Source organism: Mus caroli, unplaced genomic scaffold (assembly GCF_978045245.1).
Source record: "Mus caroli unplaced genomic scaffold, Mus_caroli_1 scaffold_4, whole genome shotgun sequence".
Classification (NCBI taxonomy): Eukaryota; Metazoa; Chordata; class Mammalia; order Rodentia; family Muridae; genus Mus; species Mus caroli.
In genome coordinates this window covers 7380486-7408003 of record NW_028227259.1, presented here as the reverse complement: position 1 = coordinate 7408003, position 27518 = coordinate 7380486, and the positions used below count along the sequence as shown (strand labels likewise).

The 27518-nt window shown below is 38.9% G+C and overlaps 1 protein-coding gene across 1 annotated transcript in view; it reads right to left on the bottom strand.

Moving 5' to 3' along the window:
- Nucleotides 1-1646: 1646 nt before the first annotated feature.
- Orc5 (origin recognition complex subunit 5) overlaps nucleotides 1647-27518 on the bottom strand; it is a 56754-nt gene continuing 30882 nt past the window's right edge. The window contains exons 12-14 of the mRNA XM_085836455.1: nucleotides 25070-25180; nucleotides 10287-10399; nucleotides 1647-2375 (exon numbers count right to left, since the gene is read on the bottom strand). Of these exons, the coding sequence (XP_085692581.1) occupies nucleotides 2330-2375; nucleotides 10287-10399; nucleotides 25070-25180 (270 nt within the window). The 3' untranslated portion in view covers nucleotides 1647-2329. The remainder of the gene's footprint in view (nucleotides 2376-10286; nucleotides 10400-25069; nucleotides 25181-27518) is intronic.

Genomic DNA, 27518 nt, shown 5'->3' with positions numbered 1-27518 from the left:
CAGCTTGTGGAAATAACCAATAGCGTTGGCAATAGCCCAGTTGTTTAGAGGTTTCCATGAGGTCTCTTTGGTCAACAACTTGGTTAGTTGTAGCCCCTTCCTAGTACTGGAGGTTTCATTTGGTGAAGGAAGCTGCTCATTCATGACAACCAAGATGCAAAGACAGAGAAGGCAGTACAGTCTCAGCATCACCTTCAAGGCCACACTTCCAGTGACCTAACTTTTTCCCACTCTGCTGGAGGTTACAGGTCCCACTACATTGGCTTTTAATGAAAGCTGTGACACTTATCCCAAGCACAGCAATGAAAAACTAAGAGGTGCAAAAAGGTTAAATAATGTGGCTAGGGCCACAAAGAGCAGTGATTTTGCTGTTCTCCCCGACCACCACTCACAGTTGCCTGACTCCATGTCTTAGGAGCAAGTCCTACCTGCTGCCTTATGGAGACTTGGTCCTTCTGTGACTTTCAGGTTTATTGCAGTGTGGCTTGGTATGCCACTGGCCTTTCCAGAGTTGTTGAAAAAGAATGTCCTCTTTTATGAAGGCTGGTCATGGGTTGAAATGACAAGGAAGGAAGAGAGGAGGGTGGCCTTTAGCTGTGTGGTCTGGCTCTTGGTAAATTAAGGAATGTGTAAAGTGGAAGATTTACATAAGAAAACCTAAAAGCCTACAGTCATCACTCCCACCTCCACTCCTTTCTGATCAAGGTAGAGTACAAAGTATAAGCTGCCCCCTTAACAGAGATAGCTGCCTTATAAGCTAGCATGATTCTCAGTGTTAGATTTCTTCCTCTAATTGGAGAAATATGTCTTCTAAAGAGATGATTTAATTTGCAGATGACCCTTGTTAAAATGCTAATATGTGTATTAAGCTCTATTAGTCTTCATTTAAATAAATTGATCATATTACTGAGTCATTTAGCAAAGCTATTAGAAAGTAAATTACAAAACAGCAAACTTCTGAAGGCCCACTTAGGGCAGGGAAAATGTAATTAGAGTATTGTTGAGGGAAGCTATTTCTAGGGCTAGTAATATGGTGTGATATGGTTCAGGACAGAAAATGTGCTATGTAGGAGCCAGGTGCTGCTCTGAGGAGCAATGGTGTGGACACTAGAAACTCTGCCCCCTTCTCTTCCTATCATCAGTATCTCAGCTGTCAGTTTCTACCTCACACTTCAGCCTGAACCATGACTCAGCACCTGTGTAGCAAAACAGTAGGAACCCAAATCCCACATCCCAGGAGGCATTGTTCTGAAGGGTTACCTACAGGGCGGTCTACTCATCGGTCCCAGGAGGCACTGCTCCCCACCTACAGGCCTGTCTCCTCTCCACAGAGCTCTGCATTTGAAAACCCAAGTGTGAATCTGTCCTGTGCTCAGCTCTTCCAGGGCACTGTCTTCACCAAACATCCTGGGAAGCCCTGGAACAACTTCCTGGAAGAGCAGGAAGAAACATGCTCACTGGCTGTGGTGCTGTCCTCCTGACTGTAAAGTTCCCATTTTACTCAGGAGACAAAACACGATTTTATTCCTCTTTGTATTCCTTACCTCAAAATAACCCATTCAATTTTCAAGTATTCAGTGGTAAGAGGAAACTATTTAGAAAATATGAACAAGTAAGGTGGTCAGAACCGAAGAACACAGCTAATGTAAGAGGAAGAATTTTATTGTGGAGCTCTCAAAATCCATCAACTCAAAAGAAAAATGGAAGGAAGGAACACAATACGTTGGTGAACTGGGAGTGACCAGTACTGTCAGGTTAGGAAGCAGAGTTAGACATGAAGCTGCTGTGTGCACAATGAACAAGCTGCCAGTATTTGAGAAAACTAGGTAAGAAGATAAACATATACAGCACATACTTTAGCAACTATGATCTTTTAAAATAGTGGCCTTAGGAAATCTGCTTTGGCAAGAGCCAGCAGAGACTCCTGTGGAGAGGAAGTGAAAAGGCTGGGCAAATAAACAAGGGCTGCTGGCACGTTCAAAGCGCAGGGGATAGTTCATAGAGCAAAACACAGTCCTAAGTAAATGGGTTTCAGGCAATTTCAGTGTTAAGATAACATCATTAAGAGTAGAACAGATTGTGCTCAAACCCTGCTGTTTATAATTAACACGTTGCTTCCAAATACTCCTGGGCCCCTGGTAAATAGTCCTCTGCTCACATCTACCCAGACCAATCAGAGGATTTTCATCAGATTCCATGCTGGGCCAGCACCTGTTTGGACAAATCCAATCGAGCCAAAGAACTCCTTTCCCCGGCCAGCTGAGGATTTGGATGAACACAGCTTGGCTTAGTCATTGTCACAGTGTCCATATGGCTTTGAAGCTTGTTTTCACAAGAAATCATACAAGTATTTTATTATGTCAAAGTTCACCATCCTAGAAACAAAAACAGATAGCATGTTAGCATCCCGTCTCTACTGCTCAGCTCTGAATGACTGCAAAGCAAATCCCAACTGGACAAGGCTGTCAGATGCACTAGAACTCATTTTTTTTTTTTAAATGTAACTTATAAACACAACTTTTAAACCACTTTTGAACCATTCATAAAGTACTGAAGACAAAGAGTTAGAGCTTCTCATCACTTTGTATGTGAACTACATGGTACAAAGTGTAGACTTTATTTGAAAACTACTTGCTTTCTGCCTAATAATCAGAAGGAAGTAATTAGAGATGCACAAGTATTTAAATCTTGTTTGCTTCAGAACATTGTTTATCTTCCCAAACACCTGTTTTATCATCACATAATGCACAGCTCATCTGTCCTCATTTGTAGCTTTCATTATCTTCAGTCTTTTAGCAGCGGCTGACCTGTACGCGCAATTCAACTAAATCTGTATGATCCAAGAATATGGTACAACAGACGATGTAGATGTATATTTTTATACTCTGATGGCAGGCATTATAAAATAACAGAGGAAGAGACATATAATTATTTTCCTTTCTCCAAACTCATTCTTCACTATAAATATTCAGACTTGGAGGTTTATTATTTGAATAAATGTTCAAAATAATTAGATATAATGATCTAGCAATAAGTATAAAATTAAAGCCCTAAGTATTCAGTTCTGCAAGAATAATCATCTGCTTGAGAACAGCCTTTTCATGTCACTAATTGCACATTCTTACTTATTAAACGATCATTAGTATTCTTTTTGTCTATCATTTTGTTATATACTTTCTAAAAAAGTTTCTACACAAATGACTGACAAGCCAAATATTTTTTAAATATATGGCTAGGGAGCTATAAAGATTTTGAAACACATTTAAAAATAGCTCGATTTGTGAGATGCTCTGGCTACCGAGATACCCAACAGTGAACTGAAGAATACGTTTAGTATAACAAGTGCCTCCCTGAGAAATACTGAGCCTTTCTAAGCAGCAAAACAGTGATCATTTCAATTAAGTCCTCTCAGGCACAAGGATGTGGCTACAATGTCACAACATGGTCCTTTCACTTACCTCTCAAACCTACTGGCAATGAAGTCCTTATAGTAATGATCTTAAAATACCTTACAGTCTGTAACCTGACTTATCAATTGTCTTGCGGGAAACCAGAAATAGCAGGCTAGACTTTCCCATCCATGAAGAAGTGAAAAGGTGTATTTGTACAACTCTCTGAATACAGTCCCCTGATGGCTTTGAATGGTCAACAAAGTAAAATCGATTTCATGCCTTATTTTTGCTTATTTGTTTGCTTTTGGTTTGGTTTTTTGTTTTGTCCTTAGTGAAAACAAAAAGTTCTGAAGAAGTTAAAAAAAAAAAAAAAGAAAAACAACAAAAAACAACTAACACCAACATAGGAGAATTTGTATATTCCAAAGCATATTATTCAATGGACTACTGCATGGGAGGCTAACTAATCAATGTGACGACACATCTACAAGAGAAGGGATGCACAGAGAACACAGAGTCAAGAACACACAGGGAGGACACAGAGTCACAACTTTGTGGCAGTAACCATTGAAAAATGTTTGCCCAAACAAATGAAAACAGATTACTTTGTGATAGGACCCTTTGTTTCAGTAAAAATTTGTGTTGTTATGGCATAGTTTATACAACAAAATACTAATAGAATAAATGATATGATTTAAACACCTTAAGCAATTAAAAAATTCATTTATAGACAATTCACTGTATTCTGTGTGTCTACTTTGTCAGTAAGCCATTCCTAAGAAAACAAATCATACTATGTAACTTCTTTTTCTGAAAGATTTTTAGGACTGGGTTATCGCTCAGTGGTTAAGAACACACAGTGCTCTTGCAGAGGACCCTGGTTAGCGTTCCAACACCCACACATGGCTGGCTCACAATTACCTGTACATCTAGTTTCAGGGACCCATTACCTCTAGCTTCCGCAGTTATTTGCACTCATGTGCACATACCTGCACACAGGCACACACATATAACTAAACGAAAGATTTATCTGTGGTCCCCACAAAGCCCAGAAGAGGGCACTGAATCCACTGAAACTGAAGTATGAGCTGCCAGCCTGGCAGGTGATGGGAACCTAAGCAAGGTCCTCTGCAAGAGCAGCAAACGCTCTTCCGTGCCTATGTGGTGAGATTTTATAGCTCCCCTCCAAAGCCCAAACAAACCATCAAGCAACAACAAAAGCCCAACATCTAAGTAACCAGGGGACTGGGTAGAAGATCACTACTTTATGCAGCATTCATCAAGCAAGGTATCCAATTACTTCTATGGTCCCCCCAGCTCTCAACAAACAGGTGACCTGCCAACTGACCCCATATCTCTCCTGAAACAATTTAGAATTTCAACAGCATGACCACAGTGGCAATGCCAAATACCAGGGTGCACACAACCACAGTAACTGTGGACAAACAAATCATGTTAAAGAAATCTTTGGTCTATGAAGACTGTATATTTGCATTTGCTTCTGCCCTTTCTTGAGTTTAGATGCACATTAGACTCATACACATACAATTTCAAGACTTCTGATAACATACACATAGTCCAGGGTTCTGTTTCCCATGAAATACAAATTATTTTCTAAAGTAAGCAGCTAGAAAGAAATAGGATAAATACAATGTGAATGACAATTTCTCTAGGAGTAATTCTTTTTGTATCTATGAATATGTGGAAAATATTTATGTATGCAGACTTGCACGTATATTAGTGCACATGTGCTGGCATGTGCACATGGAAGCTTGACATTGACACTGTGTCTCCCTTGATCAGGATCTACTTTATTTACTGAGACTAAATCTAGACCTCAGCAATTCTAGCTAGCCTAGCTAGGCAGCTCCACCCCAACATTATGTCCCTGTCTCTCATGTGCTGGGATTACAGGCAGATGCCCCTTCTGCCCCACCTTAGCCTGGTTCTGTTGTTCTGAACCTTTGTCCTGAAGCTTGTATGGAAATGCTTTACTCACTCAGATGCTGTCTCCCCAGCCCTCCTATGGGGAACTCTTAAATCAGAATTTATAAAAACAGAACTAAACCACATAACATACATTTAAGGGTTTAGTTTTATCTGTATCTTTTTATTTCACCTTGTAAATTCTTTTACTCATAGTAAAGACATTTTTGTCTCACGATTTTATACTTTGTGGCTAGTTTTGAAAATCTGTTTGTTTTGTCAACTTTGTCACTAACAAACTTTATCTTCTAAAAAAGGATGCCTTGAGGCATCCTGCAGTCTTTCCATTGACTATGGAGAACTGCAAATGCCTACCTTTTGCCCCACAGTAAGACCGTTCCATAGTCTTCCCCCAGAACTCCTGGCTATATGTTCTCTTCACACTTCTACTCCACATTCTGATTTCTTCTTGGAAGCAGCTTCCTGTCTATAAGTTCTCTATATCTTCAGTCAATCTCCTTTCTCTCATTTGGGCAGTAACTAAAAACATGGCTCTCCCTGAAGAGCACAGTTTTCTCTTCAGTTCTTGCTAATAAAGATTCATCTCTCAAATGTATGTCAGACAGTTCAGTCAGGTGAGGTTGGTGTCCTTGTGTAAGATCCCTGCCCTTGAGACCCAGCCCATTCCAGTCACCAGCCTTCTATCTACCTTGTTACCATTTCCTAGCCATTGAATAGTTAGCATGGAGTTTGGTTTCCTTTGCATCCCAAGACTTGGAATCTCACTATATATTTGTCTAAATTTCTCTAAATAAATGTACTCAGTAATATTCTACCTCTCAGAACTTAGCTACTGAGATGTTATTTGTTCTATTTCAAGTATCTGGGACACCTAGAGGACAGTTACATTACAGACCCCTTCATTTTATTCTCATCTACAAACACTGAGTGTTTATGTGCTAGGCCCCTGGTGGTTTGTCTTCCTTTCTGTCCAGTTCAGACTCCACAGTTCATCACACCAAGAGCTCACTTGCTAGCATCTACTGAACTCATCTGGCAAAATCCCAGTACTATGTGATTTCAATTATTATTCTCGGCAGCCCTGGTATCTAGCATATGGAATGCTGCTGGAAAAGATCACAAGTCTCACAGATTGATGCCACTGTAAATTCAAGGTCAAGAATTCCAAACCCTCTCAGCATGCTGCTTTTCTTGTGAGCACTGGCTTCCATACCCACAGCCACTGATTCTGATAGTACTCCCTGTTCTCAGTAAAAGCTGCTACTGTTTCTGCCTTCGGTAACAATTCTGCCTCTTCCTTAATGGAGAAAACAGAAGAGATCAGGTGAGAATTTCCTCATCTTTTTTGCTACTAAGGTCAGCATCTGGATCTGCCCCGTTCAGTCTAGGCCCAAGTTCACTGCTGTTTCAACCTGAGCTTGACCAGCTCCTTGCTACATCCCAGGCTTACACAGCACTGCAAATATTTTGTGCTTTAAATTTACTTTGTTTTGTATCATTAACTTTCCTTTGTTTTTCCTCAGCATTTAAGTAGATTCTTATCTTCAAAATAAAAGCTAACCACATAAATGCACACAAGTTGTAGCTATGTCAAACTTGTTTCTAAGTGCCCAAAGTCAAGCACTGTGTTTGTATACAACAGGATCATGAATGTTAAGTGCATAAAAGAACAAAACCCAAAGCTGTGCTTGTTGTATCTCCTTTCTTACCAATATCACTGAAACAGAATGGAATGTGACATCTGCCCTACGCCGACCTGCAAGTGCTGACAGTTCAAGTGTGTGCTTCTCATGCAATCAGGACTCTGATTCCTCTCACTGCTAAGGTTCCTTAGTTTATAGGCAGGTGAGAGTTCTACACACATGTAACTCCATATAACTACTTTATTTGCTTAAATTTTACCATGACCTCTTCCCTGTGCTTTTTTCCTTCAAAAGTAGAATTCTTAATAACTGAACAGTATCTTTCCTACGAATATACATTATTGATTGTGAAAAAGTAAAACGTAAGGGCAAAATTCTAGGCCTTTGGGCCCAGGCTTGGGAGTGTGGCCTTTGTGGCTCAGTGCTCCAAGGTGTGCTGGTCATAAAACAGATAGAGACATTCCTCCACCCACCCGCTTCCTGGGTTCAAAGAGTGTTCATTCAAAGAATGTGCTATTGTTAGGGGCTCTTAGAAACTGTCTTAAAAGTTAACCTGAACAATTACCAGGTATTCCTTGTGACACTTGTGACTTTGCACTTCCTTGTGACTCTTAACTGGTACCTTTGGTATTTTCCAACGCCCTCCCCACTTCCTTGAATTGTGGTTTCTTCCTTTAAATACCCCCTTACTCAGCTACTCGGGGCGCCACGGTCCTCTACCCCTGCGTGGTGTATGACCGTGGGCCCAAGAACGCTCTTGAATAAAAATCCTCTTGCAAGTTGCAGCAAGACCGTTTCTTGTGGGTGATTTTGGGGTGTCGCCTCTCCTGAGTCAGAACGTGGGGGAGTCCTCACGTTGTGGGTCTTTCAATCAATCTAGTAGTTTGTTCTTTGAAACTTTGCTGACTAGCTGTCACTGTTTTGTTCAACTTGACACAAACTAGAGTGATCTAGAAAGAGGGAATCTCAACTGAAAAATACAGACCCCCAGATTAGTCTATAGATAAGGATATAGAGTTTTTTGTTTGTTTGTTTGTTTTGATTAATGATTGATATGGGTGGGCCCAGCCCACTCTGGTGACCCTAGGCAGATGGTCTTGGTGGTATAAAAAGCAGTACATAAGTCATGGAAAGCAAGCCAGTAGGAAGAGATTCCCATGGTCTCTGCATGACTTTCTACTTCCAGGTTCCTGCCCTGCTTGAGTTCCCAAGTTGGCTTCTCTCAATGGATGGAGTGTGATCAGGAGTGAGAGCCAAGTAAGCCCTCTCCTCCCCAAGTTGCATTTGGCCACGATCTCTCTCAGAGCAATAGAAAGCAAATTAGGACAGCCACAGGCGCCTCAAAGCAGACCCAGTCACTTCTCTGACAATCATCATAGGGACTTTCTTCTCCTACGATACCCCAATTTCGAGTGAGACTGTGTTCTTCACTCTTTTTCTTGATGTCACCTCCAAAACAAGTCCACATGGTTCCCTCCTACCTAAGGTTTTACTGACTGGAAAGGGCAAGAGTATTTTGATTTATATTTATCAGTGTAAATTGTAAGGTGAATAATTAAGAGTTTATCTTCCTGAAACTCAGCCCAGGGGATGGAAAGTGATTCAGGAAGTGTGAGGATAGTGATGATATAGCTGAAAAGGCTTCAGAAATACAAGGTCACTGTGAGATGTAAGTGGAGACAAGCTACATGCGAAATGGTGAATGTAAAAACCTAGAAAGGGCTCACGTGTGAGTGCACAGGGCGAAGGCCGTATGTATGTAGGAGATACAGGAGATTTGTGTCTAGGAGACTGAAGCTAACTGTTATAGATCTTTCTGACTGTAGTGAGGAGAGTGGGTTATATGGAGATAAGAGTAGAGACAATCGATTAGGAGGCTACTAAAGAGTGAGAGAACATCACCGAGTGGTAAAGCCACCAATGTGTGATCTACAGAAGGACCACAGACCTCACAGGACAGTGAGTAGGCATGGACAGTACGGAAGAAAAGAACAAGGCCACTCTCAAATTCTAGGCCTCGGCGGCAGCACGGCAACCTAAGGTGCTGCCGGCTCAAACAGGAAGCAGGAAGGAGAGGTCAGTCTTCCGTTTCTTGTTCATGTGTGAAACAGAGCAGAATTTCGGAATTCAGTCTTGAGTTGGACTATAATGTCTAATAAAGGTCAAAAATATGAAATATGAAAATGAAATGGCCTTTAACAATAATGGGACTTACTAATGGTTGTTGAAGTTGTAGGTATAGCTAAAATTGCTTAGGAGAAAAGTATATTATGAGAAAAGAAGCTGGGATCAAGCCTCAAGGAACAACTAACTCTGTTTAAAGGTCAGGTAGAGAGAACAGGCTGGCAAATGAATCCCAGCAAAAACAGCCAAAGAACCAAGAGAAAAGCCAGCACCATGGAGTCAGGGTCTCCAGAAGAGAGCTTCAGAACCACTGGGAAAACAAGCAGCTGAGGAGGAGTGCCCTCTGGGAGGCGTTCTGAACAAAGGCAGATGAAGAATTCCTTAGGCAGGGAGGGTCCCCATGCCCACTATACACACACTCAGGCAGGGAGATATAGATGGCCACCAGCAGTAATGGCACTGACAGGGTTCTAAACCAATGGCTTCAGTATTTCTGAATGAAGCATGGAAAGGGAAGCACAGGCGTCAGGATGTATGGTTTACATACAGTCAGGAATCAAGTAGGCAGGACAGAATGCTATAAACTACACGCTAAACTGTCATGGCTGGGAGCCTGAAGCAGGGTAATCATCCCTAAGGAGAACAAGGAAAGAGGAGGAGGTCATGGGAATGATTTCGTGACAGACAGCAAACAGCCTTGGAGGATCTGCTGCCATAGAGAGAGGGGTAGTCTAGGCAGTCAGTTAAGGACTTGAGGAAGAGGACTGGGGAAGGTGGTAGCACGTGGGATGGAGAGAGACAGAGCTCAAGCCAGCACCTGATAGTGTGTGTCATAAGATGTCACTCGAGAGCAGGAGGGCTGATGAGGGAAGAGGATGTCCTTGTGGTCTGAAGTGTCATGTTTCCATACATATGAGCTTTGGTAGCCAATGATCTCTGGAATCCAACCTTCCTATATATAGTACTTCAGTCAATTCATTTCTGTCATCTAACACACTAGCTGCTACTTCTAACTTTACATCATTGATAAACTAGATTAGAGGATGCTACAATGGATCTTGGCACTTAAATGATCTTTTCTTGTTTAAATGACTTTTTATTATATTAGAAAGGATACTTTTAGTTAGCATATAATTTGCATAACTGTGACACTTTACACAATCAGATAATCTATACTTACCGTGCAATAGCTCTGATGAAATCTAGAGAAACTGTGCATTTGTATTTTGGCCCATTAAGTTGATCTTCATGACCAACTAGGGTTAACAGCTGTAGAGTCACTAGGGAGGTAATCTAAAAATGAAAGGATATTCTTATGAGAAAATTTAATGAGACTGAATGATACCTTTATTTACTTACGGTGCTATTAATAAAGACATAAATGAATCCATAAAAATACAAGTATTGTAAACTTTGTACACCCAAATTTGTATGTGTTTGAAAACCTAGTTTAAGAATGATGGGTACTCACTAAAGAGTCCTGGATTGTTAACAGATGATTTAAAATATAACATTTTCTCACATAAACATCATTTGCATGTATACAGGTTCCTATGTTTGTGTGTATGTGTGTATGTGTGTGTATGCATGTTTAGTACACTTAAGTATATGTGCATGTAGAGGCCAAAGACAAACTCAGGTGTCATTCCTCAGAAGCCATTTATCTTTTTATTTTTTGAGACAGGGTCTCTCTTCTAAGGACCCAAGGTGTATTTACCACTTTGGCTAGGTTGGTAGGCCAGTGAGCTTCGGGGCTCTGAGATCACAAATGGGTGCTATATTTTTGCTTTTAGTGTGTGTGCTAATGATCAAATCCAGGTCTTCATCATGCAAGCACTTTACTAAGTGAGCTAACTCCTGTCCTAAATAGAATGTGAAATGAATGCAAGAGTTAAGACATTCTCCCACGGCAAAGCTAAATTAACTGCAGCCCTTTCTGTTTTCCATAGGGATTCACTTCCTAAAATGCTTGAAAGTTTTACAAGCTCCTGGATTATTAAAGGCTGATCTACTTTGTACTTCTTTTAATGTAAGAGAAAACATTAATTACCTCTTACTTGGCCAGTAATTTTTTCCTTATACTTCTTATAACTTTTATTTTCCTATAAATTAAACACTATCTCATATTTAATTAGGTTCTTATATTGCCTATTATTCTTCATCCACAATTTTCACGGACAAACATAACATATGTCTTTAACTGAGCTAGGTTAAAATTTCAAAAATATTTTCAGATATCTAAGCTTATGCTTACAGGACAGTCACAATGACTGTGCAAAGGCTTGGAACAAATAAACCACTTTGAGATCACTTTCAGTTCTACCATTTAAACCAATCATGTAAAGTGTGCAAAAGCATGATAATATCAGTCAAAGTCATTTCCGAAATAGGAGTTTAATGGTGATATTGGTTTTTAGGGAGATAGGGGGCTGTTTTAAGAAAGCTAATATTAAAACATTCAAAGCTAAACAAAATAATTCATCTAGACTTTGTATACAAAAAGCATAATTTCAGTGCTATTCATTCCACAACGTTGTCATATGAGAACTAACAGTAACATATGAATACACAGTTCAGGAAAACACCTGTTATATAAAATAGTATAAAAAATACTGATGCTTTAAGAAAACTTTGTTAAAAAATTTAAAATTTTCCCAGTTTATTATTAATGTTGCTAGAGTAAAATCAGAACATATCAAAGCATAAAAATAATTTATGGGCTTAATTCTTTAAATCTCAAACACATCAATTTAAAACTCTAAATCAAAACTTTTAGAAAAATGTAGGAAATTATTCCTAATTCTGCATAAATATAAGGACATTTACCTTTTCTATCATCTCATCCTTAATTATCTATTTAAAAAATTATATATCCATTAAACTCTTGTGGACTTTTTCTAGAATGTGAACATTCAAAGATGACATCACAGAAAATAATTTTTCTTGTTTAACTTCAAACATTCATGACAATCCAAGAGGAGCAGGTCTCCATGCTACAGCTAAATAGCTTGGGGCCGTCAGTGTGCACGTCAGACATTGCTAGACACAGAGGCTCCCCTGTCTACTCCAGCACACACATAAGAAAAAGACAAGATGGTCTTTCTCATCTAGCTCTTCAGGATTCACTGACAAATACGAAACACAAGAAAGAGATACGGAAGAGTCACTTCTGTCATTACACTGCTAGGAGCAGAAACTGATTCATACCTTCTCTAGTTTCAGCAAGGAAAGAGAGAAGAGTATGTAGGTTATAAAGTAACATCTCAGAAGGACTTAATCTTCCTTGGAGAAAAGCTCACTAAACAATGACAAAACATCCTCTACTTGAACATTACAGGCAATCTATTTTTAGTACTTCTAGTTTACCGAAGGCTTGTCATTCAATTGGGCTTTGAATTACCCTGAACATATTTCAAAATCAATGCTAAAAAGCTTTACAGGGTTTAGAAAAGGATAACCACAGGAGAAGTAACTTCCAGTTCCAATAGATGGCATAGACTCAGATATCCTGCTTCCCCTGGAAGTAACTGACACAGGGACAACCAAGGAGGCCAGGGAAGGACTGCGGCCAATGCAGGATGCCAGGCCCCGAGGAATAACACAGAGGTAAAAACTTGCAAATTCCTTGTCCAACAATAGAAAGTAAGCCAGGCTCAGCACTGCAGTGTATGAGCCAGCAACACCAGACTTATGGCCAGCCTTTTTCTCCCCATGGACAGAAGACAGTGCTGTGAAAATGAACTGAGAAGTCTGTGTCTGGCAAAACTACCATTTGCAAATTAAGTGGAAATGGACATTCTTAAACAAGAGAAAATTAGAGAATTTGCCACTGGCAAAGAATAGCCAAAAGAAATTCTTCAAACGAAAGTATAAAAGGAGCAGCAAGCATCAAAAAGAAAAAGAACAACAGAAAGCAAGTACGTAGAACAATGCAACACATCCTGTGTCTAATATTTGATTAAAAATTATAACAGCATCATATATTTAGGCCAATGCTATTTAGTCAGTGTACATAGCAAGAGAACAGCTTCATATAAAAATCTGCAGACTAAATTTCAGAGTAGATTCATTTATAAAAGTTAAACCAAAAACCTCTACCAACCACCTCCAAACTAAAATACTTGAAAGAATGTATATGTCAAATGGGTTAATATTTAAAAACCAGTACAGTCACATCACAGAGCACTAAGCAATAAAAACAAAGAAAAGGGCTGGGGAGATTGGTCAGAGGGTAAAGTGCTTGTTTAACAAACATAAGGGACCTGAGAGGTGGTTAGGACTCCCTAGAACTCACACAAAAAGCTGGTGTGGCAATATGCACCTGCAATCACAACTCTGGGGTGTGTAAAGACAGGGGGATCCCAAGAGTGTGATGCTCAGCTAGTCTAGTAAAATGGCAAAAGATCATGTGTCAGAAAATAAGGCAGCGTGACAGAGGAAGACACCCAACACTGACTTCTGCCAGGGACACCTGTCACATCTACACAAAGGTACACACACCTGTACAGGAGCCCAAACTATTGATACATGAAAGATGAATCTCAGCTACCACAGACTGGGGAAGAAAAGGGAGATTTAAGGGTATAGCTGTCAATGAAAAATAGGTAGATCCTTATAATGATGAAAATGGTCTGTACCTTAATTGGAGGAGAATATGTCTCTATGACCAGGTGTAGAGATGTATATAAGGATGAATAGATAGATGTAGGGAGAAACACTTGGTGGTATGTCCTCAGGGTGCTATCCTTAGTGCCCAAACCAAACAAACATTTTAAAATTAGCGAGCCTTGTGCCCACCCACAAAACAACAACCCCAAACAACCCCAGTCATATAGCAAATGTATATGAGAAGTGGGGCAGTTAGAATAAGATCAGCAGACTACATCAATGCCAACTTCCTGACTGGGATACTTTTAGCTGGACCTTGTGCAAAATGTCTTTCCTGAGCGAAGTTAGTGAAGGACACACAGGAAGACAAGGTCTGGAACACCATTTACAACCGTAGGTGAATGTATAATTATCTAGAAATAAAGTTGAATGAAGAAAATATAAGTGGAACAACAATATGAACTAACCAGTATCCCCCGGAGCTCGTGTCTCTAGCTGCATATGTATCAGAAGATGGCCTAGTTGGCCATCAGTGGAAAGAGAGGCCCATTGGTTGTGCAAACTTTATATGCCTCAGTACAGGGGAACGCCAGGCCAAGAAGTGGGAGTGGGTGGGGGAGGGTGTGGGGGACTTTTGGGATAGCATTGGAAATGTAAATGAAATAAATACCTAATTAAAAATAAAGAAAAATAAGTACATAAATGCTCTTCTGTTTCACTAGGGTGCTATGAGGAATAACTAATAAAAATGACATGAATGTAGCTGAGCGGTGGTGGCACACGCCTTTAATTCCAGCATTCGGGAGGCAGAGGCAGGCGTATTTCTGAGTTCGAGGCCAGCCTGGTCTACAAAGTGAGTTCCAGGACAGCCAGGGCTACACAGAGAAACCCTGTCTCGAAAAAAAAAAAAAAAACTCAAAAAAAAAATGACACGAATGTACTTATATTAGAGTGGAAGTGCCAGATGAATACTAAATAATGAAAAAAATCATCAACACACAACAAGGGGTGTGTGCATAGCAAACAAGTATGCTTCTGAAATAACAGGCAGTCAATACAACCTTTCCTTTAAAAAAAAAAAAGAAAGAAAATATAAACACTGATAAGATATTCAGAGACCCTAAAACCTTTACCTTTATTTCAAAATCTAGGAAGATACAAAAATCTTTCAAAATTAAAGCATGTTGGGACTATATTTATCAAGATTTTTAAAACATTTGGATACAATCTGGCCTTGGGTGGGAAATAGTGATGCAGCACTGAAGTAGGTTTTTAAGCACATAAGATCTTCCACTTAAAGAACACAATTGGTTATGGTTTTGAAGCCTGGCCTCAAGTAGGGCTCTCAGTCAACTGCTCCATGCAGTGAGTCTACATTGCTTTTCACAACTCTGTCTGAGTCTGGAGCTATGAAACATTATTTTTTTAATACTACAGGAGGATTACAGTAAACCCAACCTGAATGTTTCTCCCCCAATTCTTACCTTTTATTCTATTCTTCAAAATGGCGATTTATTTAAGAGCTATAAAGACCACTTAGATTTTAAGTATATTAATAGAAAAATTTGTAGTGTAAAAATAATTACCAATTATTTTTGAAAAAAAGAAAATTCTGAGGTGACTGATCGGGGCTAAGACACTTGCTACTCTCAACTCCAAGAAGTACACTGGGAGGGGAACAACAGTTACAGGAACCACATTTGCTCTTCTGGTCTCACTATGCACACTACCATGCACACACACACACACACACAATCAATACAGCTTTAAAAAGGAAAATTTGCACTGGCTCACAGGACATGGAAACCTTAGAAAGCATACCATAAAAGACGTTGAGGTCCCAATCAGCCACCCAAGGCCAACTAGTAAGTCTCAAGTACTTAATGTCTACATCCAATGAAAAAGAATACAGCATACATGCCATCCTGGGGATTTACTAGAAACACTTTAGAGGTCTTCCATCAAGGCTTCAAGTTACTCATTCCACGTCAGGACTATTTTATATTACTAGTGCTTAGCCAAAACAGTGTCTGACTTTAGGTGCTGCAGGCTATAGAAATGGTTTGCTGAGACTACTGGTTACAAAGACACCTTAGTGTTAGCCTGTTTTTCTCTTCTTTTCTCTCTCATCCTCCTGAATTAGGTACTTTATAATGAACTAGAGGAGACATATACAAAGATCTCTAACACAAATAAATGGTCAGTATGTAAGCAAATAGATGCTTACTGCCCAGATGTCATGATCGTACACTGTACACATTGAATTATCACATTATATTCCATAAATATGCTGAATTACGTATTGATTAAAAGTAAAATATTTAAGATTAAAACCTGAAGTATATAGCCTTTTTCCTTTATTTCCTCATATATTCACAAAGAAAATTAAAAAATAAAACCTCTCTTTATATATACAGCATTTTTGACATATGTCTTAAATGGGGCCATGCAGTCCTTGCTCAGTTCATCTCTGCTGTGTGATTGTGTTCTTTGTTCTCATCCAGGAAGGAGAGGAGCTGGTTATTTATATCTTAACAATAGGAGTTCATGTACCACAGTGAGAGTTTTTTCCTTAATCTGAGAGGCAGTCACTAACAAGCTTCAGCTGGAAATGCTTGATGTAAAACCAGTGTGAACCTGTTCCTGGGCTAATAAACTCTTCTTTCTGCCAACAAAAGGAAATCAATTTACAACTGTAATTAATTTTTAACAGGCTCATTATTTTTATACCTTTATAGAATGGTATATAGGTCAACTGATTTATGAAATACCCCATATTTTAATTGTTCTGAAAAACCTTTAAGATCCAAAACATATTATTTAAATAAACTTAATATATGAAGTATCAGTGTGTGAACTCCACACAACTCAGCAAGTGTCATAATTGGTTAGTATCAAAGGTTCTGATCATTTGTAGTGTAAGTTAACTGCTCATTTTAGATTTTTAACACATGCACAGAGACACACAGATGCACAAGTGTACAGTACACACACACACGTGCAAAGTAAATGAAGCACTAGAAAGAGAGTAGTTCAGTTTAAAACTGCCATGGCTTTTTAAATTTTTACCTTCGAAAAGGAGGAACATGGTCAAATAAGCCAAAAAAGGTATGCAATTTGTGTGTGTGTGTGTGTGTGTGTGTGTGTGTGTATGTGTGTGTGTGTATGAATGAACTAAAAGAAATGCCTCTAATCCCTGGAAATGGTTGGTAAGCCTTAATAGCTGGGAATATATAAGGAGAATGGAAGTCATTCATTTAGGGACACTGCACATGGAACAGTCTACACATTCAGGAAAGCTGGAGAATACACAGTACATGGCAGCACTTAGGTGTGCATGCTCCGCCAAGGACACACGATTCTGGAGTAGGGATGGATCTATGAGCAAACGGGGCAAAGTGTGCACTTCCTGAGACATGCCATGAAGGGGACAGACCATGAAGCATAAACGAATTCAACAGTGACAGAACACTGAACAGCAGCAAGACAAAGACAAAGAAACTTACTATGACATCAGAGAGGAAACAGCTTATTGTGAATGGGGTGCAGAAGAAATATGGGGTCAGACTGAACAGGGACTTACAAGAAAGACTGTGTAATGGAGAGGTAGTTCTTTAGATAATGTAACTTGTTAAAAAGTATAAGCAGAAAACAACAGCACACACAAAAAGAAAGCAACGGGAATCAAATTCAGTTTGTAGGGTTTATGCTGGTGCCTTTGTATGAGGAGTGTGATGGCGAGGACATCAGACAGGAAGCTGGTGTCTAGATCCTAAGAAGTGACACCACCAACGACTCAAGGCACGTGCTAGGAAGCAGAGTAAGGGATACGGAGGATTTAGGAGGAGAAGGCTCATCAGATGTGGTCAATTAAAAGAAAACTCAAGTTATTTCTCCATTTGCTAAACTAAAAACTGAAAACATATTCTTACTTTTTTCCCTTTCAAGGGGCGCGGACACACACACACACACACACACACACACACACACACACATGCTCAGTAGAGGGTGGATGAAGGAATAGAGTGCCAGTTTTACTTTAGTTCCTTAATGTGCAAATTTGTTTATTTTTATGACCAGTTTTGAAATATAAGACTGAAACTCTACAGAAATTAAGGAATGGTCAGATTTCTCATACCGGTGTAAGATATACTCGGGATGTTCAGATCATTTCAAGTTTAGTCATTATGTGGATGGAGAACTTGAGAAGAAGGGACAGAAACACAGTGTCCACACACAGCCCACACGTAAGCAGCATCTTACACCAGGGAATACGACAGACAGCTCTGGCTAAGCTCATTCTAAGTCTGAACAACCAGCTTGTTTACTGATCATTCTGAGAATTCAACTGTTTACCAACATGCCGAGTGTCCGAGGCTGAGAGAGCAACTAGTTTCTAAAAGTGACTTGGGCCCAAAAACCATAATTTTCTATCCAGGAGAAAGGCCAGCAGTACTATGTCTATGGATGGGAGGAGCAGTCTGTCTATGAATGTGCTTGTGTGGGGCCAATCTCCAAAGAGAGAACTCCAATGAGCTGTATACTAAATATCATGGGAATAAAATATCCATAAGGAGCACTAGTTACTCTATCATGTATTTACAAGTATTTGAAAATGTAGCATACATTTCCATAATGGAGATTATCCCTAATCACTTCTCCCCTAATTCAAACTCCCTTTTCTCTTTTCAAACAATCTAGTTCTAGTCACTCTAGCAATAGTATGGAATCTCTTAGATATGCATGTTATCCTGTGCCAGTAGCATAATGGTAACCAGCAATATTAGCATTCCTTAAAACGACAGTAGAGCTAGTGAAAAATCATACATCAACTCCATCATTTCCAATCAAAAGATATCCACATCCTGCTTTAGAACAGCCTTCTGAGGTAAGGAGCCTGCTGCACACTGGTGGGTGGTACAACAGTAATATGCCCACGCCACGGGGAGAAGGAGAGTTGAGAATCTCATCTGCCGCACTAGCAGAGGCTGAGCATCCTAAGTGGTGGTGCTCTTAGCTGCCAGAGAAGGGCCAGCCTCTTTCAAACAGCATCCCTGCTGACCTAATTCTTTATCAGCAGAGTAGACATTAAGTGAGCCTCTGCAGTACTCTCTATGGAGTGGATGCCACACACATCTCTGCTGTGGCTGGGGGGAAGATGTAGTAAGATTAGGGTAAGTTAGCATTTAGCTATTTTTTCTGTGACTCACACAAATTCACCTGAAAAGCTCAAGCACTTGAGTGAAGCAGAGAAATCACAGAGAGCACTCTCTACCTCATCTTCATGCTTGGTATCAACACAAGTACTTTTAAAGATGGTCTCCACTTTACGTCACCAAGTTTAAAGTCTAAAAAGATAATGCTCTGACTCAAAACAGTTTATATGAACATCTGACAGCAAGATTTTAGAATGTTATCTTTTATATGTACAAGGTTATATATCATATGTCAATATATGTATTAGGCAGTCTTTTAATATATTATTTCTAGTTGCCTGATAGGACTTAATAAATATAATTACTTTTTATAGAAATATTCCGAGAACTACCATATAATATGTAAATTATTTTTTAGGAGAAGTAAACTACTTATAAAAATCAATTATTTGGTTAAAGTGCTTTTGGCAAAGATTAAAGATACCTGAAATATTTTCAATGAGGCTAAGAATCTAATTTTCATCCTAAGCTCTGAAACAGTAATGCAGTTTTCTAAGGAAAGCTATCAAATGCATACTAAATCATGTAAAACAGATTGTTTATATTTCTATAGTCTATAGTTTATTATATATAATTTAAAAGCTCCAAATATCAACTGAAATTGTTTGATGACATAAATGTATACGAGCATTAACAAGCCTTAGTTGAAACACAACTGTCAAACAATTGCTGCCCCTAACACTACACTCAAGGCACGTCAGAGGGAAGACTGAACAGATTTATCACTCCACAAGACTTGATTTTCTAAGCCATCAAATGTCAGGGACTACTGAAGTAAAGGAAAAAAACCTCTAATTTTAAATTCACCCAGTCCTTAAGCAGGGCAGGGGCTGATTTCTAGTGTTTGGGTGCTATATCCTTCAGCATTGTTCTGCTCTCTACAGAGCAGATGAAAGGCTGAGAAAGCTACAGACACAATTGGTTCCTCTTTTATTTTCTTTATCCAATACAGTGAAGTGTAGCAGACACAAATATCTATTAGATAAAATTTCAAGCGAACAAAAAAATTCAATTACAAGCAGGAAGAGGTATTAACTTTGAAATTTAATTAAATTTTATATGCTTCAGGACAGGAAAAAAGTTAAATAGCTCCCATTTTAAAAACATCTTAAAATAAAACAAATACAATGCATATGTATGTGCATTTGAAGGAAAATGTCAAACTTTTTTTTTGGGGGGGGGGGTAAAATATCATGTCAGCTCTTACAGCAGCAACAAGTCTTCCTTGCAGTTATGGTGAGTGAAGGACAGAGCACCTGCCTGACACTCTGCTAGTAAAATGTAAAGCGCCATTCGTGCTCTGAGCTAATAAGTCAGATGAGCAGAAATCTTAAGTTTATTTAAATACAATTAATTGAACCTTTGGGAGAAGAGATTAAGCTTTTAGTACAAAAAAAGTAGTGTAGCAAATAAATGCAAATATATCCTAGTACATAGGATAATGTTAAATAAAAACAGAAAGCAGAAACATCTATTTTAATAAAAATAAAAATTTATATAGTAATTCATGTTCCAAACTGTTTTCAGTAATTTTCACATACATAAAAATAAATCTACAGGAAATTCTGAATGTTTTTTATTAAATTATGTACAACTCAACATGAAATCATTCAGAAACTACATATAACTGAAAATATAACTGCCAGCCGGCATGCTGCATGAAACTGTTTTAAAAGATTTTGTTTCCTTACCTTTCACCTATTTCTTGATATTAACTCTTAGCACATCTTTATAACTGCCATGCTAAATAATTACATGTACGAATCACAATAAATTATCTTAAATATCAATAAATTATCTTAAATTTATTGTTCAAAAATGAATAAAATAAGATCAATGTTTATGTAAATATGTACAGTTCAATGTTTCCACTTCTTAAAAATCACAATTTTCCGTTCCAGAATCCCCTTTACAGCTTGGTGAGGATGGTTTCAGAAATAAACTAGCAGCTCCACCCTTGGGGAGAGAGGGAAGCAATGCAGCTTTATATTGTAAAGTAAGTAACACGTGACGGCTGCAAAGAACTGCACTTCTGTCCCTGTTTTAAAAACAAGTGCTCCACATTTTCCCAATAAGTTAATAATTTTTCATCAAACAAGGGAGAAGAAAAAAAAATGTAAAAAAATCGTAACGCGGATTTAATATGCTTGTGGAGAAAATAACTTGATATTTTATCTTTGAAGAGGGTCTTTAAAGGTCCTACCTGATCAGATTAAAAATGTGAAGGCCACCGGGCAGTGGTGGCACATGCACTTGAGAGGCAGAGGCAGGAGGATTTCTGAGTTCGAGGCCAGCCTGGTCTTCAGAGTGAGTTCTAGGACAGCCAGGGCTACACAGATGAAGGCAGTGCCCATAAGATTTCCCCATTTGCTGCATGGATGTGATGTGATGGCATGGCACATCTGTTCCAAGCATGGGACCAAGGAGAACAAGATAAGACAGCAGTGCACATCTCTGTCAGCTGCACCATCCTCACAATGGGAAGGTGTGCACACTCACCTTACTGAGAACTCTCAAGCTCAGCCTAAGAATGACTAAGAGGTGCATAAGGATAAAGATCAGGTGCGACTAACATCTACAGGTCTCAAACACTCGAAAGGTTTGCAAAGTACAGGAAATCCCAACACCCAGCCACACAATTTAAAATGCTCAGTGTGCTCCCTCCCGCTGCTCCCCCAGACAGGACAGCGTTATGAAGTACACTCGCTACACCGAGCAGTATTACTGTCAGGAACTATTTTCAGATCCCAAAACCTTACATCTTCCTTACACGCTATTTTTATAGTTTCAATACAGAGGTGATTCAAATGAAATAAAATAAGAATAAATTTTTCTTTGTGCTAACTTTAAATGTATATACCATAAATGATTCTGCTTTCACTCAAACAAGCCAAATGTGGAAAATTTTCAAAATCGCTTTCTTTTTAAATACCAGGGACAATGTTAAGTTAAAGCTGGGTTCTACAGAAACTTAAAGCTACAATTCAACAACACTGCCATCTAGAGTCCTTATCAAAAACGACCGTCCAATACAAATGTTAGTGATGTGTGTTAAGTTTAAATTGTGCTTCTGGTGGGCAAGCGTATTTGACAGATGAATAAAAGGAGAAAGAAGGAAAGAGAGCCGGTGCTGACATTACTGCTGACCGAAGGCAAAGGGAAGTGACACAACCTCCTTGCTGTCTCACGACCAGATTCTGTTCTTCAACACCGGGCATGTTTTTTCTTTTCTTAGATAATTTATTGACCAGGCAGAAGCAAAGGTCAAATCCTTAAGCCTAGGTATATTTATCTTCTTGGTTTTTCCTATATTTTATGTCCTAATAATTAGAATGACCAAGTTCCCAAAATATTTTATAAATATTCATTTATATGCTTTCACTATCTGAAACACTATAAATATTAAATGTTAATAAGAAGAGGTAACAAAAGGTGAACAACTTCCACTGCCACAAGTTACCAGATAAAGACACTCCGAGCCAAGCTGTTCCTAACTATGTTAGTACCAGTGATACACACACAAGGATCGGTGACACTGGTTGTACTGTTCATTATAGTCAAGACCCAGAATTTGGTAAATCGCTACATCAGAAACCTCTCACTGTATGTAACTTTTATTTTTCCTTAGAGAGTAAAACTGCTGAGTCTATTTCTAAACAAGTAAGATGCCCTGGTAACTCGAGGCACAGTATACAAGGCACAAGGTGTGCTGTGTGGCAGGGTGACACCTGGAACAGCAATATTAGCAGAAGTGTTGCAATGACGGCTACAGAGACACTATTACCACACAGCCACATCCAATGCCACCCAAGCTCCTAGAACAGCAGCCAGGGACAAGTGTTTCCTTGCTTAGTCCTCTAACTTTGGTCCTCCCCTCACCCCTGCCCTTCTCTGAACTGTATCCAAATGTCAACTGATTGCATTGCCTTTCCTTTCCGCACAGTTACTGTTTAAGTATATTGGAAACACTAAAGAACAAAAGAAGTCCCTCAAGCTTCCCAGTCATGCTCCACCCTTCACCTTAGCTGCCACATCTTTCCCACAAGGCAGAGGTAATCCTTTTCTGCTTGGAGTCTCTCACGAGCCTCAAGCCTCTCACACGTTCCTTTACAGCCTTTTAATACTATTTTTATGTATCCTCCCCTTCACTCTCCCTCTTCCCCAATTAAATTGCAAACTCCCAAAGGAAAAGTTTAAAAAACTTATCCTTGTTTAGTTCTCAAAAAGGTAATTTGGGGGAATCTAAGAATTAGTCACATACACTGTTAACAATGCTTCTTTTCTGCTAGGAAGTCGTCTTTTTCTTCTCTTCTATCTAAGCTGAGTTTGTTTAAAGGTAACAGTAGCACCTGATATCCATTTCCGTTACTGTAGTAGCAGAAACAAATAAAAACCATGCATGTTGTATATAGAAAGTTGCTAGCAGTAATAAAGGCTGGACATGTGCTACAAACGTAGGAATCCAGAACTCAGAAGGGAAAGGCAGAAGCACGGTAAATACAGTAGGGGCCACATGACAAAACCCTATGTCAACAAAAGGACCAAGCAGGAAGGTACTAATGAAGTCTATGCTTGAGTAAATAAGGACCATAACTTCAGAAACCGCAAGTTAAAAACAAAACAAAACAAAAAACCAGAAAAAACCTTTTAACACAGATTAAAACTGAATTAAGTTCTTAAAACTTTCAGCACTTGCTACTTGTTTATACAGCCTAACAACTGACTAGAATACCTTCCTTCAACTGCAGACTCTGTACACACTAACCTTCTATAGATGTTCATATAAAGTCTTATGTTATAAAGACAATGATCTAGATTCGATGTCAACAATGTTGAGACTACAATCTATTTTTGGTACTCTAAGTCTTTAATGAATTAAAAGCTATTATCACATATAAAATCTGACATCTATTCTGAGATCAAATTTATAGTGAAATAATTATTATGTAAGTTTAACTACTTACACATTACCAGCCATTAAAAAAAAAAATCCCTAATACAAACTGCTTACTGCATCTGACTTGACTGTATTCTAAGAGAAGTCATTTACATCAATTTGCCTTTTTTACTCATAATACACACCAAGTCTTTCTGAAACATTGAAGAATTCTAGCATGACTAAACTTAGAGAATATTCTTTAAAGGTGAATGAACTACTTAAAAACAAAATCCCGTCGGGCGTGGTAGCGCACACCTTTAATCCCAGCACTTGGGAGGCAGAGGCAAGAGAATTTCTGAGTTCGAGGCCAGCCTGGTCTACAAAGTGAGTTCCAGGACAGCCAGGGCTACACAGAGAAACCCTGTCTCGAAAACCAAACAAACAAAAAAAATCCCCAAACCAAAATACTCATTTTCTACTTCTGAGCTTTTGCTGCCATCTAGTGAAATGCTGAGAATTTAGCTATTCTGCTGCAAAACAGACCAAATAACAGTAATAGCACACCAACCGTTAGAGTAAATTTGTGAGAAATAAAGACATTATAGATCATTTTCCAACACATTTAAAAGATGCTTCCATTAAATTATGCTTATATATTTTAATTCATCAATTTAATCATCAAGCTACTTGTTTAATCAGCAATAATTTTTAAAATTACTGAAAAAAAAAGAAAATGAATCAGAAACATTAAATTGATTTTTTATCATTTATAAATTCTGTGATGACTCCCAAAGAGCCTGTGTTTGGAACTGTTAATAGAGCTGCCCCTCAGCACCCTCCTGAGGACGCAGGACCCCATACATGTGAAGATGCACAAGCATATATAAGACAGCATATGTTTACATACAATGAACAGCATCTTCAATATACTTTAAATCATCCATCACTTATAAAATATAATTTAATGTGCTATATAAACAGTTGTTACATTATATTCATATTTGTATTAAATAACAACAAGAAATGGCCTGTATATGCTCAGCATAGAAGAAAGTCACTGTCTTTTTTTTCTGACTATAGTTGGTAGAATACATGAATTACAAACCTAGCTCTAAAAAGGGCCAACTGTACTTACTAAAAACAATATTCATTGTATAGTTAAAATATTAACATTTGTTGAGCAAAAATCTCTATGTAGAATTCCATACTACCTGAAGAACTGACTGGGAATGGTAGGAAAGAAGCCAGCATGAGGCCTACCTGGGAGAAGATATTTGCTGTTGGAGCCACTCTGCTGTCCACTATACTATACAATATTGCTAATAATCTGTCCAGTGGAAAGGGCTTTGGTCCAAGAAGATGATTGCTTGTCTGTAGAGAAAAGAGAACATAAGACTTTTTGGCATGCTTATTAGCATCCATTAATTATACCTAACAATGGGTTTCATGATAATATTCTGCTACACATAGATAATGCAGTTGATTCCATTCACACACACCATTTGCACTCTCTTACTGTTCCCCCCACTCCTACAGACCCTCTTCTTCCTGTCTAGTCTTCCTTTATGTCCATAATTGTGTTAGCCCAATGAGCTTCATTTCAGGGTTGTTGGAGCATAGCCAGCCGCTGAAGAAAGGGCAGTCAAGCACCCCTGCCAATTCCCTGCTTCAGGCCTACCTTGTGCAGATAATGCCATATCTTTTATAAATGACCTTAAATTTCCCTTGTACCAATAAACATGAAAAACTCAGCTATTTGCAGTCTTGACACTGTTATCCTGTTGCACACATTCCCAAATGATTTTTCAAGGTAATGTATAACCAAAACTAAGACTTTTAAAAAAAGTGTGTGTATGTGAGTGCCTGAAAAGTATGGGTGTGCACCCGAGGCATGCTGGGGGGTGCAGAGGGTGATGGGGTGGAAGAGCTCCTGAAACTGGAGTTCCACGGCCGGGATCACTATGGGGAGCACCAGCTGCTCTTCACAGCTGAGCATCTCTCTAGCTCCCACACCGGGTTCTTAATTGCTGGACTAGAACACATTACTTATTTCCCACCATTCCTCTTCAGACCAATTCTTGGAAAAAGTTCAATATAGTTTTGAAGAGACCGAGAACTAAAAATACCATTTTAATTTAGCAAAGTAATAACGTTGCATAGTTCATAAATAAGCTGTTAGCATAAAATAATTTTATAAAGACTCTAAAGACAGAAAATGTTTATAGTTTTAGATATTCATATGGTACAGTCACATGTCATTAGAGAAATTACAGCACTGGAATTCCATTCTATTAGCAGATAACTTTAAAAACAGGTTAAAAATATAAGGACTTCCTATTAACAGTAGAAAATAAATTGCGAAAGTATATCCCTAAGAGTAAATACATATTTAAAAGAATAATGTAGTGAAAGAAGCCCAAAGCCCAATTAAAGTACACAAGAGCAGTGTTTACTTCCTTTATTTGCAGAGTTTAGAGATTATTCTCCTGCTCTTACATTTTGCATGCTCTTTCTAACAAATACGTCACACATTGAGAAAAGCAGAGGCTTCATACAACAAATACTAATGTACTCACTACCCAACTTATCAAACTCAAATACTGTACAGTATATACAGAGAAATAAGATCTTAGACCGTGTGTGTCACTAGTCAGTTGGAGTCCACTGAACCCTTTCCTGCCTCACAACAGTGCTGCTTATGTACCAGAGGCCTGAGCACCATTCGACCTTAAGTTCCTTGTAAGTTGTACCATTTTGGATGCAGCTTTATACCACATTGCCTTTTCCCTTTAACACTACATTTTCTTAGATTTGTCTATATTTTATATATTTTACAGCACTGAAGTGGAAACTTCTGGTTTCTTTGAAGACTCAGTTGAATCATGTGATATTTTTCTGGGAACTGTCTTATGAGATGATGGTTTTGTTGAAGTGGACACATGAGAGGATGTTTTGCTGAGAAAAGATGTGTTTTTCTGGAAGCAGCCTGGAAAAAGGGCATGTGAAGTTTTGCTAGAGCAGACACTTGAGAGAACAGGTAATGTTTGGAAAAAGGATAAATGTAACCCAACAGACAGTGGACAACACTGTGTAGTATTGGCTCGCCTGGCCACTCTTTGCCGGTCTTTGCTGAATACGCTGTGTGGTATTGATTTGCCTGGCCTTCTTTGCTGATCATCTTTTGTTATGACTTCATAGAGAAAAACACACCAAAGAAGTTCTGGTGGTGTCTGGAGACGTCTTGCCACTTCCAAGGACTCGGGCAGATTGGCAGAGCCTTATTGTTTCTCTGGATAGAATTACTGTTGCTGATTTGTGAATGGTATTTGCAAGTAGACTGAACTACAGCTGCTAATTAACGTGAACTGATCTGCTGATATCCTGACAGTAAAGAATGGATTCATCCCAAAGAAGTATTTCTAAACAGGTCTACATCTTCCTTTGCCTTATTAACTTTGCCTTTCCACTACCGCTGGTGGGTGGTGGGCTAGAAGGGAGGTTTTGTTTTTGTTTTTGTTTTTGTTTTGTTTTTTCGAGACAGGGTTTCTCTGTGTAGCCCTGGCTGTCCTGGAACTCACTCTGTAGACCAGGCTGGCCTTGAACTCTGAAACCCGCCTGCCTCTGCCTCTCAAGTGCTGGGATTAAAGGTGTGGCCATCACTGCCCAGCTAGAAGGGAGGTTAAAACATTTAAATACACTTATTAAAGTA